The 14,520-nt window shown below is 49.2% G+C and overlaps 1 protein-coding gene across 3 annotated transcripts in view; it reads left to right on the plus strand.

Annotated features, from left to right (window-relative positions):
- Positions 1 to 14,520, plus strand: part of IQSEC2 (IQ motif and Sec7 domain ArfGEF 2) — a 76,387-nt gene that overhangs the window by 12,489 nt on the left and 49,378 nt on the right. For all 3 annotated transcript variants that reach the window (XM_032398153.1, XM_032398154.1, XM_032398156.1), the window contains exon 2: positions 12,152 to 12,181. In XM_032398153.1, coding sequence (XP_032254044.1) covers positions 12,152 to 12,181 — 30 coding nt within the window. The remainder of the gene's footprint in view (positions 1 to 12,151; positions 12,182 to 14,520) is intronic.

Genomic DNA, 14,520 nt, shown 5'->3' on the forward strand with positions numbered 1-14,520 from the left:
TTAAAAAAACATCACACTAAAATATATATAATATGCCTACAGAAAAGTGCTCATATCACAAATGAATAGCTTGGTCAATTTTTACAAGCCAAACACACCTATGTAACCAGCTCTGTAACCACCTATGTAACCTATGTAATCAGTTCAAGGTCTGTTTTCCATTCACCCGACCTGGTACTCAGTGAGTCCATTCCATCGGATGCCTTTTATCTTTTCTTACATAATTTCTTTGGTAGTTTCCTCCCCTTCGTTTTCTCTGTTTCCTCTTTCTGGAATGTCCGCTAGTTAGATGTGGAACTACCCGGATTGATCCTCGAGGCTGCCTATCTTTTCTCTCATACTTTCTATTTTATAGTTTCTGAGTGAGTTAGGAGAAAGTCTGATGGAGATGTCTGTATATCCAGGCTGGCTTGTCCACTTGCTGGCTTTATTTTAGGTGAGCCTCCAGGGGGCTGGCTGTTATAATGGGTGCCCCCTAAATTCCCGAATGAAAAGCACTTCATTCTGGGTACACCAGCATGCCCCTGGGTACCCTAATTCATCCCAGATAGTTTAATTCCCTTAGCCAGGAGCTCTCTGATATTTTGCCATACCAGGCAGCTTGGATTCTGGATTTGGGGATTAGAGGAGCAGGGGAGAATTTCATGTACTTACCTTCAGCATATCCCCCCCCCCCTGCCCCCCGTTTTCAGATCCTGATCATTTCTGCCCTTCCTCGTACCTACCATCTCTGAGTCTGGAGTCTCTCTGGGCCTCTGCTGGCCCGACTGGCTCCCACCCTGGCTGCAACCCCCTGAGTGGTGTCCCTGGCTCTCCTTCAACTATGAACACTCTTCTCTTTGTTGTTGTTGTTGTTGTTTTTGTTGTTGTTTTGGCTTCCAGAAATTTGTTGAAGTCTCTCATCCATTGATACTGCTCTCTTCCATCCCCTTCACTGTTATGACTTCATACCTTATTTTATTTTTTACATTCATTTTAGTGGGCTCCTGGGAGCGCAGCCCAGCCTCCTTTGCTTAGGCAGTGGGAGCAGGTAGGCCAGAGATGGGCCCCTAGCGTGCAGGAGGGGGCTTTGAGGCTGAGCTGAGGCTTCTGCAACAGGGAGCTGCTCTAAGCTGCTCCCCCTCCCACCCACTCTCCTCCCCATCATGGCTGAACCTCCATCCCTCTGCCTCTAGCAGAGGGAGGCAGGAAGGGAGGGCTGGAGAGAACCAGTTCCATTTTCCTTTTCTCTCTCTCTCCCCCTTCTTTTTTTTTTTTTTTTTTTTTGGCATAATGCTGAGCTGATCTGGGCTGCAATACCTGTGCCTAACCCCACCTTCCCTTTTTGGTGCTCCCCCTCTGACCTTGAATGATTGTTTCTTCCAGAAGCTCATCCCCCCCACCCCCGAATGCTCACTGGCAGGGGGGCGGGGGGGCGGGCTTGGGCGGCTTGGGCTGCACTGTGTGTAGGGGAGATTGGAGCCAGGTAAGGGAGAGAGGCCAAGCTCACAGGCTGGTATGGGAGATGAAGTGCCACTTGGCTCTGACATGACAGAAGGAAACCACAGCTGTAGCAGTTAAAAGCATTGGTTTTAAAGTCAGACCAACCCAGACTTGAATCTCAGCTCTACTGCTCATTAGCTGTGTAACTCTAGGCAAATCACATCGCTGCCCTGAGCCTGAGTATTCACATCTATACAATGGCAAGAAGAATAACCATCTCGCCCAGCTGTCAAGAACCTAACACAAGCCCCGAACCATCGTAGGTGCTTAATAAATAGTCACTTGATTCTTTTTGGATTACTAGAAGGCAAAATATGCTAAAGACCAAATAAAGCCTGCTTGACAGGAAGGAGCATGAGGTTTGGGGAAGCAGCATTTGACCTTATCAGTCCTAGGGCTGAGCCCCCCAAGTGCTCCCCAGAAATTATAGGACAATACATTGTTGCCTGGTATTCAAGGCTCTTTGTTGTAGTCTCTGCCTGTCTTCTTTTTAAAATAAAAATGTGAAGTGGCACTTGCCTCGTTATTTCCCAAGGAAGAAATTTAAAAAGTGATTGCCAAATATTTCCTCTGAAGTATGCAGCCGTCTTCATCATCATCCTCAGCATCCTTGGCCTCCCAGAACTTGTTCAATGAGTAGTGGTGATCAAGGACCGTGGGAAGAGTAATCACCAGCAAAAGGATAACTGGCCACCGTAATTGCCATGGCCTTCGTTTTGCATCCCTGCCACCATCTCGGCCTTCGACGTCAGGTGGATCCATTGCTGAAAGTGGTTTCATTATCCAACAAGCTTTCTGATTTGTCCAGTGATTCATCTGGTTGTTCTCTCTTATTAACCTTTATGAGATTTTCTTGCATGTCACCATTCTGTCATCCTCCTGACCTCTCTACCTGCCTCTGTGTCGTTTCTAGGTCTGATTCTGGGCTCAGATGGGTCCCCTAGGCAGGAGTCTTCTTCTCCAGCTGAATTATCTTTCAAAAGGTTTTTACAGTCACTTTTCACATTGTCATGATTTAGGTGGCTCTTGAACTTGAAAGGTATCTTTGCCTCTCCCCGAGGGCTTTTCCATTCCCTGGCCATCATCACATGTAAGTCTTTACACCATTTGTGGTCTAGGAAAGCTCTTGTGTGCCCCTTTTGGCCAGGCCATGGCTCCACTCATCTCTCTAGCCACGGTCTTCCCTTTCTGACCAGTACTCAAGTTGGATTGAACTGTCTAGGGTTCCCTAAGCATAGTGGACTTCTTCGTGACCCAATGCCTATATTCTGGCTATTTTATTAGCCAAGAATGCCTTTTTACCCCTAAGTAGCAGATTATCTACTTAACTGTAGAAGAACATCTTCCCTGTTCACCTTGTTCTAGGTACTTGGACACAGTGAACAAAACAGATAAAATCTCTGCCCTGCGGAGCTGATATTCTAGTGTGTGTATGTCAGGGGGCAGGGGCAGAAAAGAAACAAGAAGATACAGAATATGTCCTATAGTTGTCAGGGCTATGGCAAAGAATAAAGCTGGGCTTTGGGGGGGACGGGGGAGTACAGAAGGCCCCGCCAACTCCACCATAACCAATATTTGCACAACGATTATTAAGCAGCCTTTCCTCATTTAAGCATTTTCCAATGTTATTACATATTCTTTACAACCACAATCCTTCCAACAACTCTATTGGATTAATATTATTGTTATCTCCATTATACTGAGGAGCAAACTGAGCCTTACAGATGTAAATCACATAGTTACGAGGGGCAGAGCTGTGATTGAGGCCTAGGCCTGTCTGACCCAAAGCCTGTGCTCATAACCACTAGGCCATTCTGTCCCCAGCAAGCCTCACCACAACCCTCTAAGGTTGGAATTACTATACCTATTTTATAGTTGGGGAAACTGAGGTTCAGAGAAAGGAATGGACTCATTCGTGGTCACACAGCAAATAAGTGGATTTGAACGCAGATCTGTCCACCTCTCAGTGTTAGGCCTTTTTATAAACCCTGAGGCCTAAGGACCTATGGACTTGCCTACCTCTACTTCTGCAGGGCCCAGGCAAGGTACCAGCTGAGGTACCTTGGCCCTACCCCCTTCTCCTCCCACCTGTGGTTCATATAGAACCTTGAGATGTATGTGGACACTCCAGGCCACATCAAAGCCCTGCCTCCCTCCAACTTTCCCTTGGCCACCTGTTGGGCCTAGCAGATGGACCTGGATAAGACCACACAATTCTTGCAAATAAGCTCAAGAGATACAGGCAGGGAATTCTGGGGTTCTGGGTACCTGGAGTGCAGTCTAGAAGACAGAGGACCAAAGATCCTGATGGTCATATTCCCTTGGCCCCACAGACCCTTTACCTCATGGAGAGGGGCATCTGAAGTTTGGGGCCCAGTGTAGGGGCCTCTGTTTCCCAGTATGGCCTATGGTGTTGCGATTTGTAAGAAGCTAGACTCCAAGATCCTCTTCCTTTGGCTTCCTGAGCTAGGTCCTGCTTTTGCAGTGAGAGAGGTTGGTGTTCTGTGGGCCTGAGTCTTCAAGGCCTCTGGATGGTGGAGAACAGAGCCTTCCCAGCAAGCACTGTTGGGCCTGCACACAGACTCTTAGGTACCCCTCACAGTGTTTTCTCCAGAGCATTCTCAGGACATTTACCTTCGTTTCTTAGGAGCCTTTTTAAAAATTAGACCTTTAATGCATTCTTGCATTAGAAAATGTCGAAGAACTCGGAAAAGTAGAGGAGAAAAACATTACCCTTAATTACAGCACACAAAGGCGGCCACTGCGAGCATTTGGTGTATTTCCCTTGTTCTTTTTATTCTTTTCATATAGCTGAAATGATACAGCACATACAAGTTTTTCTTGCTTCCTTTCACTTGAGCGTTTCCCCCATGTAATTGCATATTCTTCACGAGCATTATTTTTAACAGGAACTGATATACCATAATGTACTTAACCATCCTTTGAATGTAGGGCATAGAAGCTGGGCCCGTTTTTCCACGGCTTTAGATCATGCTGCAGTGGGCAAGTGAGCACATATAGCTTTTAGGGAACTTGCGGCTTTTAGGGAACTGGCTTTGGAGAGAAACAATCGTCTTCAGCTTATTTCCCTTTCTGGATGGTCTGATTCATTCTGGTAGTCATTCATTTATTCATTCATTCTATCACTGCATAGTGGCTCTGTACCTCTGTGGGCCAGAACCCGAGATCTTGGGGGGGGCAGGCGTGACTAAGTCACAGCCCCAGACCGCCAGGGGCTCCCAATCTATAGGGAGAGTCGGGCATGGAAATGGACACTTTCAGAACAGTTTGATCGGGGCTGTGATGGAAGCAAGAAAGGGACACTGCGGGAGAACAGAGGAGGGCCTCCTCATCCAGCCTAGAGACATTAAGATAAGCTTTCTGGAGGAGGTCTTGTCTAAATGAGTCACGGAATATGAATAGGAGTTGGCTGCAGTAAGAAGAGGAACTTCCTGTTAAACATAATGAGTTGAATAAACTTATTTATCTCTGCTGCTTCCCCAAATCCAACTGAAATATGAGTAAAGAAATAAAAAAGGTAGAAACACACAGGGTCCGGGATGCTGACCAGAAGTAAATCATTACGCCCAGAGAGCCCCAGAAATGCTTAGGATTCAGAGGTGCTAGGAACCACAGAAGGCTGGGTGAGGTGTGGAATTGAAAACAGGGAGAATATTGAAAGTCTGTGAACAGACCCTCTCGTCCCTGCCCTGGCACCATCTAGTGAGGAACCTCCCCCCACCACCACCAAGCCCCATCTCTGCAGATGGGGGTTGATTCTTTGGAGAAATTGAAGTTAAGAAGCCCTGGGCTTGGGGATACCAGGCGCAATGAAGGGTGGGATGAAACAGGGTTATAAGCAAAGGGATCTCCATCCTAAAACAGTGGGACCCCAACCTCCCACCACTCTCCTACTGCCAGGACACCAAAGTCAGGAGCATACAAGAGAACAAAGTAGTCTTCTCTGAGGAAACTGAAAGGCTCTAGAAAAAGGCCTCCAAATGATGACATGTGGGAATCTTTCAACAAAAGAACAGGCTTCAGCCCAGCAACTGTAGTGAAGCCGACTACTTGGCAAGTTCCGTCTATACACAGAGCTTCCCATCTGCTTGTTAGTGTCATGGGAACCAATTGCCAAGGATCACCAGCCAAGGACCCTTAAGATAGGTATATTTGATTTTATGTACATTAAACCTCAGTACAACTGACATTTAACACACACACACACACACACACACACACACACACACACACCCCACCGGTAAGCCTTAGGTAGCTAGAGATGATCAGATAGTACAAGGGTATTTGAACCTATAAGAGTGACCAAAAAAGCAAGCAAACAAACAGAAAACAAAGGAATTTGGAAGGAACAGAGGTCAGGAGGGAGGAGAAGAAACCTGGGAAATTAAAGATAGTGAGAGTCAAAGATTTCAGCGAGAGGGATTAGAAAATAAAAGGAGACAAAATATCCTAGGAAGCAGAATAACAAGACGAAGAAATAGACAACAGAAGAGAAAAGATGAGAGAATTGGAGGATCAGTTGAGGAACTCCAACATCCAACAACAGGAGTTCCAGAAATAGAGAGTGGAGGAAACAGCAGGAAGGAAGTGATCAAAGCCAAAATACAAGAACATGTCCCAGAACTGAAGGAATGAAAATCACACTGAGTAACCAGCAAAATAGATGATAAAAAGACCCACACCAAGGTATCCCTGTGGAATTCCAGAATACCAGGGATAACGAGAAGATCCTGAAAGGTTCCAGGAAAAAAAAAAAAACAACATTTCATGAACAAAGGGTCAAGAAAGTGAATGGCATTGGATTTCTCAACAGCAACACTGGAAGCTAGGAAACAGTGGAGCAGTGTTCTCAAAATTCTGAGTGAACATAATTTCCAACCTCTAGAAGTCTATACTCAGTTGAATTATCAGTCAAGGCTGAGGGTGTAAGGAAGACATTTTCAGAGAGATGAGGTCTAAAGATTTGGTGTCCCAGGCCTCTTTTCTCAGGGGGAGCGCTGGAGAATGTGCTCCAGCAAAATGTGGACATAAAGTCGGAAAAAAGGCCAAGGGATCTAGAAAACAGGAAATCCAACACAGAAGAGAGGTGGAAGAAATCCCAGAGTGACGGGGCGGGGACAAGATCCTCTGTGCACCCTTATGCAGGTCTAGAGAGCGCCCAGCCTGAATTGCAGTCAGGAAAATGTCTCGAAAGGAAAAAAAAAAAAGAAAAAGAAAATCTGATGGATTATCTGAGGTGTCAAAAACACATTGAGAGGAGAAATGCACTCCTGACAGAGTTTGGGGAGAACTGATCATAGATATGAAGAAAACTAAGCAAGCAAAGTCATCATCACCATCAACACCATCAACACCAGGGAAAAGGAAAAGTTGTATGGGAAGGGAAATGTAGTTACAGCATATGCTATGGCGAGCAGGAGCAGGGGAGGGTAGGGGAGGGAAGGGGAGCGGAGGGGCAGAGGAACCTGATGAGGGACTCGACCCCAGGACCCTGAGATCATGACCTGAGCCAAAGGCAGGCACTTTTAAGGAACTGAGCCACCCAGGTGTCCTGCATGGGTTCTTTAGAAATGAGGAGGCAAATACCTGAACAAGCAGTTTAAAGAGTTGAAGAGGGTTTGTCTCTCAGAGTGGGGGTTGGGTGTAGGAAGGGGGTAGAGTGGGGAATTTGAGCTTTCTGTTATAATTCTCGAAGTCCCTGTAACTTGAAAATCTACATACATGTATTACTTTGGCAAAAAAAAAAATTGTAAAAGGACACACAAGAAAATAAATTTCACAAGAGATTAGCAATATAATATGAACATATACTTTAGAAATCTGAAAGTGAACTCAAAAAAATAATGTTGAAAAGGAGTTTCATTCTGTTGAGATCCTTTTACAATTTGACTTTATTTTTTTAAAGATTTTATTTATTCATCTGACAGAGAGAGACACAGCGGGAGAGGGAACACAAGCAGGGGGAGTGGGAGAGGGAACACAAGCAGGGGGAGTGGGAGAGGGAGAAGCAGGCTTCCCGCGGAGGAGAGAGCCCGATGTGGGGCTCGATCCCAGGACCCTGGGATCATGACCTGAGCCGAAGGCAGACGCTTAACAACTGAGCCACCCAGGTGCCCCTACAATTTGACTTTTAAAACTATTTCACATATCACTTTAATACAATTAAAAGACCTAAAGAGGGGCAGGAGTTTTCCAGGTAGCAAATGCCTGATGTGCTAGAAAAGTCGATGGGAGGGCAGAGTGAGATGGAGAGCTTTGGAGAGTTTGGGCTGGACAGGCAGGAAGTCAGGAGAACCACGTCAGCTGATTTGCCTTTTAGAGATGTTCCTTTAGCAGTGAGAAGGGGGTTCCCCATTGAAGAGACTTGCAGTTAGACAAGGTGATGCCTAGGAGAGAGGGTGCCTGACTGCCCCAGGGCTGGTTCTCAGCTTTTTGAGAGACCTGTGAGATCCCTGGGCCAGGGTACCAACCTCTTTCTCCTCAGGGCACTGCTGGAAGGAGCCCTGTTCACAGTTGTCTTCAAGCCTCCTTTTTTTTTTTTTTAAGATTTTATTTATTTATTTGAGAGAGAGCATGAGCAGGGGGAGGAGCAGACTCTTTGATGAGCAGGGAGCCCGATGCGGGGCTGGATCCCAGGACTCCGGGATCCTGACCTGAGCTGAAGGCAGTCGCTTAACCAATTATGCCACCCAGGCGCCCCTCCTTCAAGCCTCCTTTAAAAAAAAAAAATCTACATCCATGGTAGATTTCTCCTCTCTGTTGGACACCTGAATTTTTAGACATGTTACTCAACTCAAATCCTGACTCAAGGACCTGTCTCTTTCGGGTAACTTTGCATGTGTCATTTCTGATGTATTTTATGTTTATTAGTTTAGCTCTCAGAGGGTGGTCTTGTTTATCTAATTCCAGGTTCTTGGGGTGAGACACCTTATTGTTTCCCCAGATACTGTTTACAGGTGGCTCAGAGGACCAAACTCAGAGGCAGGGAACCAGTCAGGAGGCAAGGGTAGAAACCCCAACATGGCAACTCAAGGGCTTACCTTCTTTTCCATTATTCTGCCCTGTTATCCCCCTAAGTCCCCCAAAGGTTCAGGAACTTTCAATATTTTGCCATTTATTGTCCCATCTGCCAGATTGCTTCTTGTACCTGGAAGCAGCAGGGTCAAAATCTTTGGTCAGGGGCTCCTGGTGGGCTCAGTCAGAAGAGCATGAGACTCTTGATCTCGGGGTCGTGAGTTTGAGCCCCACATTGGGGGTAGAGGTGACTTAAAATCCTAGGTCAGATTACATAGCCAAGTTTTTGGTTCAGAAAATGTGGTCACTGTACTCGCAGGCTTCAATAAGTTACTGTTTATTGAGAACCACTCCTGAGGATAGGAATTGGCCCCGCTAAACCTTTTGAGAACCCTGGGGTCCTAAGTGGCCTTTCATTAGGAGAAGGCTGTGGGAGTAGCAGGAGAGATGGATCTCTTCTCCTGATATGGACTGATAAAGGGAGGCCTGGTACCCTGGGTCTTTGGGTCTCTATGTAGGCAGCTGAACCCAGTTGATACAAAAGAGAAACTGGCATTCTGAAGAAACGAAATATTTTAGGGCCTGAAGATTGCCTGGAACTCAACTCGCATAGCCCCATTGTTTATAGATGAGGAACCAAGGTCCAGACAGCAGTGACTTATCCAAGTCTGTGCTGCCTCCCAAAGAATGGTGGCTCAGCTCCATGGAGTAAGAGGTAGACTGATCATTAGGCAGGGCATTAGCCCCAAAGAGGTAAAGCGCAGCAATAGTGATGATTGTTATCTACACATAATTAATAATATACTAAGTGCATAAGGGGCTGTAAATCTCTGAGGTGGGATGCACCTCTACATTGAGGGTCACATGATGCCATATACTCTCAAACTAGTAAGAATCAGTCCACAGTGAGGAGAACTGGTTAATTCATTCCGCATCATGGCTTGGAGCTCTTTTGCTCCCTTAGCTGCCGTCTTGAGGACCGTAACACATCATATAGAAATGCTTTTGGAGGGGCGCCTGGGTGGCTCAGTCGGTTAAGCGTCTGCCTTCGGCTCAGGTCAGGATCTCAGGGTCCTGGGATGGAGCCCCGAGCCCCGCTCCCCCACCCAAGCCCTGCGTTGGGCTCCCAGCTCAGCAGGGAGTCTGCTTCTCCCTCTCCCTCTTCCCTCGCCCCACCCACTTGTGCTCTCCCTCTCTCAAATAAATATATAAAATCTTAAAAAAAGAGAGAAATGCTTTTGGAGCAGAGGTGCATATGTGATAACCTCTCAGAACAAAGAACCCTAGAGAGGAAGAGTCTGTCTTGACATTAGGGAAGTAGGATAAGGGAACTCACCTTAACCGTGCATATGTGCCCAGCACTGAACCCTGGTACAGTGGAGGGTGGTGGTAAGAGCACAAGATTTGGGCTTCATGCCAAGCTCCCCTACTTGTATGATGCATGGCAAATCATTTCCACCTCTCTGAGTCTCAGTTTCGTCATCTTAAAATTGGATGAGCAGTTCCCACATTGCAGGACCAAAGTAAATAACGTAAGGAAAGAGCCTGACACTGTGCCTGGTGCATAGCAGGGGCTCAGTGATCAGTCACATGATGATGGAGATGATTATATAGGTGGCTGATGCTCTCAAGTAGATTGGGGCAAGGGGGCCAGCCCGTGAGCTCCTGGAAGGTTCGTATTCCCAGGTCTGGGTCTGATTAAGTGTGTGCTGGGGGTTGCGGATGGGGTGGGGGTGTGGCGAGAAGACGAGCCTGCCTGGAGCAGAGGATTAGTGTCAGGGAGAGTGGCTGAGGGGCTTGGCCTCAATTCTGTTGGCAGGTGGGGAGTCGTTGAAGTCAGACCCCTCCCACCTGGCACCTGTGAATAATTGGGCCGAGTCTCAGAAGCAATTTTGCTGCTGCAGAGTGAGATGGAAAGTTTTAATAAATGTGAAAAGGTGCTCTGTGGCCCTGGTCCTCTGTCCCTTTAGGCGGCTGTGAAGGCTAAAGGTTAGTGCCACCGTCCTTGGCTGAACACGCATCATGTGCCACGCGGACACTGTGCTGCGTGGAGCCTCACAGCCACCTGACTCTCCCCCACCCCATTTTCCAAGTGAAAAAGCTGAGGCTGGGCATAGGGGAGTGCCTTCCCCAGGATTATGTGGCTAGTAAGTAGCAGAACTGGGCGCCTGGGTGGCTCAGATGGTTAAGCATCTGCCTTTGGCTCAGGTCATGATCTCCAGGTCTTGGGATCGAGCCCCACGTCCAGCTCCAGGCTTAGTGGGAAGTCCAGGGAGTCTGCTTCTCCTACTCCCTCTGCCTCTCCCCCCTGCTCATGCTCTCTCTCTCTCTCTCTCTATCTCTCTGTCTCAAATGAATAAATGAAATCTTAAAAAAAAAAAAAAAAAGAACTGGGAGGGCTGTACTCACCCAGTTAGAGCTCCAGCACCCTGATGCTTGCCTGCCCCCCTTCACCCGTGAGGGCTCCATTCACTCTTCTAACAAATACTCCCTGCTGAGGTCCACCTCCCCTCCCTGTGCATCCCTCTATCATTTTGCACCCAATGTAGATGATGCTCCTCTCACTGAGGTTGAGTCTTGGTTCCCTCACCTAAGGACAGAGCCCATGACGTGTTATCTCTGTCTTCTCCGCAGGGCAAAGGCAGGCGGGGAGTGGGGAGGGGTGTAAAGGAGGAGGAAGAAGACAAAGGGGATGAGAAAGGCGGCTTCCCACACTTTCCCACTTCTTCCAAGTTCCCTGGTCCTTCTTCCTCCCCTTCCCCACCCCCAAGGCACGGGCTCCACTGTCCCAATCCTCCCCCCCCCAACCCACCATACACACCCGTCTGAAGAGAAGCAACCAGAGGGGTGTGGTTCAGATTTCGCTCATCCCCTCAGTTCCTTCAAAGCTGTCCTCCACTCCATTCTCTTCTCTCGCCCTTCCTTCACCTCTGAGGGGGCCTCACAATGAAGAAGGCAGACCAATGTAGTAGAAAGGAGCCCAGCAGCTGACTCACTTACCCCCTCAGCCTCTTTCTCTTCATCTAGAAAATAAGCAGGTTGAGCCAGGCAATTGGCAAAGCCTTTTCTATGTTGTTAATAATACCTGGCATTTGTCTGCTGGGTTCCGAAGGGCTTAATCATCCCAACAGCCCTGCCAGGATTGGCCTTGGGTTCCAAGTGGGGAGACTGAGGCTCAGGTCCTGAGAAGGGAAGGGGCTTGCTTGGGTCACAGGGCTGGTATGTGGCAGAACCAATTTCCCAGGCTAGGTCTCTCTGTGTTTAAAGCTTCGGCTGTGCCCTGGCCCACAGCTGCAGGCTGCCTCTCAGCCACTTGGGTTTGGGCCTCACTTCTCCCTCCTGAGCCACCAGGCCCCACATGGTTGGTTCCTGGCACCTCTCTGACCTCACCGCCTACCACTCCTCTCCTTGCTCGGTCCACCCCAGCCACACTGTCCCCCTCCCTTTCCCAACAACCCGGCCAGGTCCTTCACCATCTCCCAACCTCCGCGCTGGCTCTTCTCTGCATGAAACACCCTACCCCTCACGTTCGTGACATGTGTTGGGCCGCAAGGCCATTGCATAGGGCACAGGGAGAAGAAGCATGGAGAGCATATGGCTGATTGTTGGGTTTTTTCTTCTGTTTCCCTTTCAGATCTGACGGTGAGAATTCCAGGACAGTCAGGTCAGTACCCCCTTTCTCTAGTAGCAGTTGGGAGACGGGACAGGGACTGGGGTGGGGCCCTCTGGTTTGTTACGTGGGGAATCCACGGGCAGGGGCGGGGGTCAACCCCAGGGGTTTTGTCCCATTGGTATTAGGAGCAGGTATGGAGCCAAGTGGGAGGGCTGGGGTGAGTGTGGCAGGCGTGGGCAGGAGGTTGAAAACTGTTCCTCAGTCTCTCTGACCCTAGCTCCTCTGGGCTGGGCTGAACCTCAAAGGGGCTCATGGTTGCTGCCCTGATGAGAAAGCCAAGCCACAGAGAGGCTCGCTCCGGACCTGGGACCTTCTCCGCCTTCTTTCAGGAGAAGGGGGCATGAGAGAAGCAGGGCTTCCCTGGTCTAGTGTTGGTGCTCCACCCCGAACTGCGCTGGCCCTGAGTAGTGGGATCCGGGTGGACTTTCGATGTGACACATTCTACACATTAGAAACACACATTATGGTGACAAGGGCACATTTTTTATTTATGTGCTTGCTAAAAAGGGCTTACAAGCTTCAGTAAGTTGTCACGGTGTGAGCAATCTGCCACTTGGGGAGGTGGGAGTAAAACTGGGGTAAACACAGGGGCTCTTTGTACCTTTCCCAGGCCTTAGCCCATCAGAGGCCTCGTGAAGACACAAGTATCAAGGACAGGGTCTAAATGGGAATGATGGGGGACTCAGGCTAGGGCCCATTCAGTCTTAGCATCTAGGCCAGGGGCGATGCAGTGGGCCTCTGAGAAGAGAGGGGCCCAGGCAACCGAGGCATGGGATGGGTACACTGTGTCCCAGCCAGGGCTGCCCGGTGCCTAGCTAGCATACACGGTGCCTTTGGGAAGGGTGGAATCCACTGAGCGGATCAGTGGGAGGAATGTGTCCTTCCTACACGGATACTGTGGCCTCTCACCAGGGTTCCCGGCTCAGTGAGCAGAGCACAGGTTGCATGTCAGCCCCCGTTTGTGGCCTCTTGGCTGTGAACCCTTGCGCAGGGCACAACTTACCCAACCGTATGCAGCAGCCCGGGTCCTGCCATTCAGGCAGTGGATGTGGGAAGGGGAGCTGAGGATCCCAGCATATGGCCGGGAGTGTGTAATGGGACACACCGTGTCCTGGCATCCCAGGCAGGGGCCGTGGGATCAGCCTGCTGATGCCTAGGGCCAAGGTAGGGGCTGTGGCCATGCGGGAAAGCAGGGGACTGTGATGGAGGCAGTCAGGCCCAGCGTCCCGGCAAAGAGTATGTGACAAGATGCAATTAGTCCCAGCATGCAGCCAAGGAGTAAGGCATGGGCACAGCCTGTCCTAGCATTTAGGAAGGTACTAGTCTAGCAAAGGACACAGATCCTACTGTCCCACTTCGGGTTTGGAGAAAGGCAACGGGGCATGGCTCTGAGCACAGGCCCACAGGCCTCCCCACTGATAGCCCTGCTACTCGTCAAGGAACCTGATCAAAGGCATCTCCAGCTCCCAGCTCTCCCCAGCAGGGAAGTTCCTGGGACCTAGAGCTTGGGGTATTTACTACTGCTCATAATCGTAAGTCATGATGACATGCCTTGGGCCTTTACAACTTACAGAAGTTGTCAGGGACTTTCTTTTGTTTGATCCTCCCAGTGACCTTGTAGGTGGAACCTGGGCTGGCCTTACCATAGCTGTTTTACAGTTGAAGAAACTGAAGCTTGGGCTGGTTATGGGTTTTGCCCACAGCCACGCAACGAAGAGATAGATGGCTGGGCCAGGATTCAAACCCAGGTCTGCCTGGCACCAAGCCCAGAGCCCTGCCCACACTGCCACTGCGGGGGCTCTTGACAGCCTTGCAGATAATAATAATCCTCCTCATCATCATCCTAATATTAGTAATAATAGCGGCTATCATTTGCTTCTCACATATTAAGAACTCTGAACATGATCTTATTTAATGCTCACAACAGCCCTGTTAGATGGGGATTGGGATCCCTGATTTACAGATGAGGAAAATGAGGTGCCCCAGAGGGTCAGCGCCTTGCCCGACGAAAGAAGAGCAAGAGGTCAGGGTGGCATCACCCTGATGCCACCCTGACTCATACCTTGTGCTGTCTGGTTCCAAAGCCAGCATTTGTTTTACTAAGACATGCTTCCCGACATCTGTCCTGGGCCCACAGTCCAGGAGGCTACGGGGGTCTTGAGGACTCAGCAGTTGAGAAGCAAGGGTCACACCGGGCTGTGGGAGGGTCCTAAAGCATAGCACCTGTGGGGCAAGATCTGCCAAACGTGGTGGGAAGACCCCGGACCTTGGAACCAGGGCTGGGGTGGGGCCGTGTGGGGATGCTCCCAGGACCGCACATAGATTCTTGA

The sequence above is a fragment of the Phoca vitulina genome, unplaced genomic scaffold, assembly GCF_004348235.1.
Source record: "Phoca vitulina isolate PV1807 unplaced genomic scaffold, GSC_HSeal_1.0 scaffold111, whole genome shotgun sequence".
NCBI classification, from domain to species: Eukaryota; Metazoa; Chordata; class Mammalia; order Carnivora; family Phocidae; genus Phoca; species Phoca vitulina.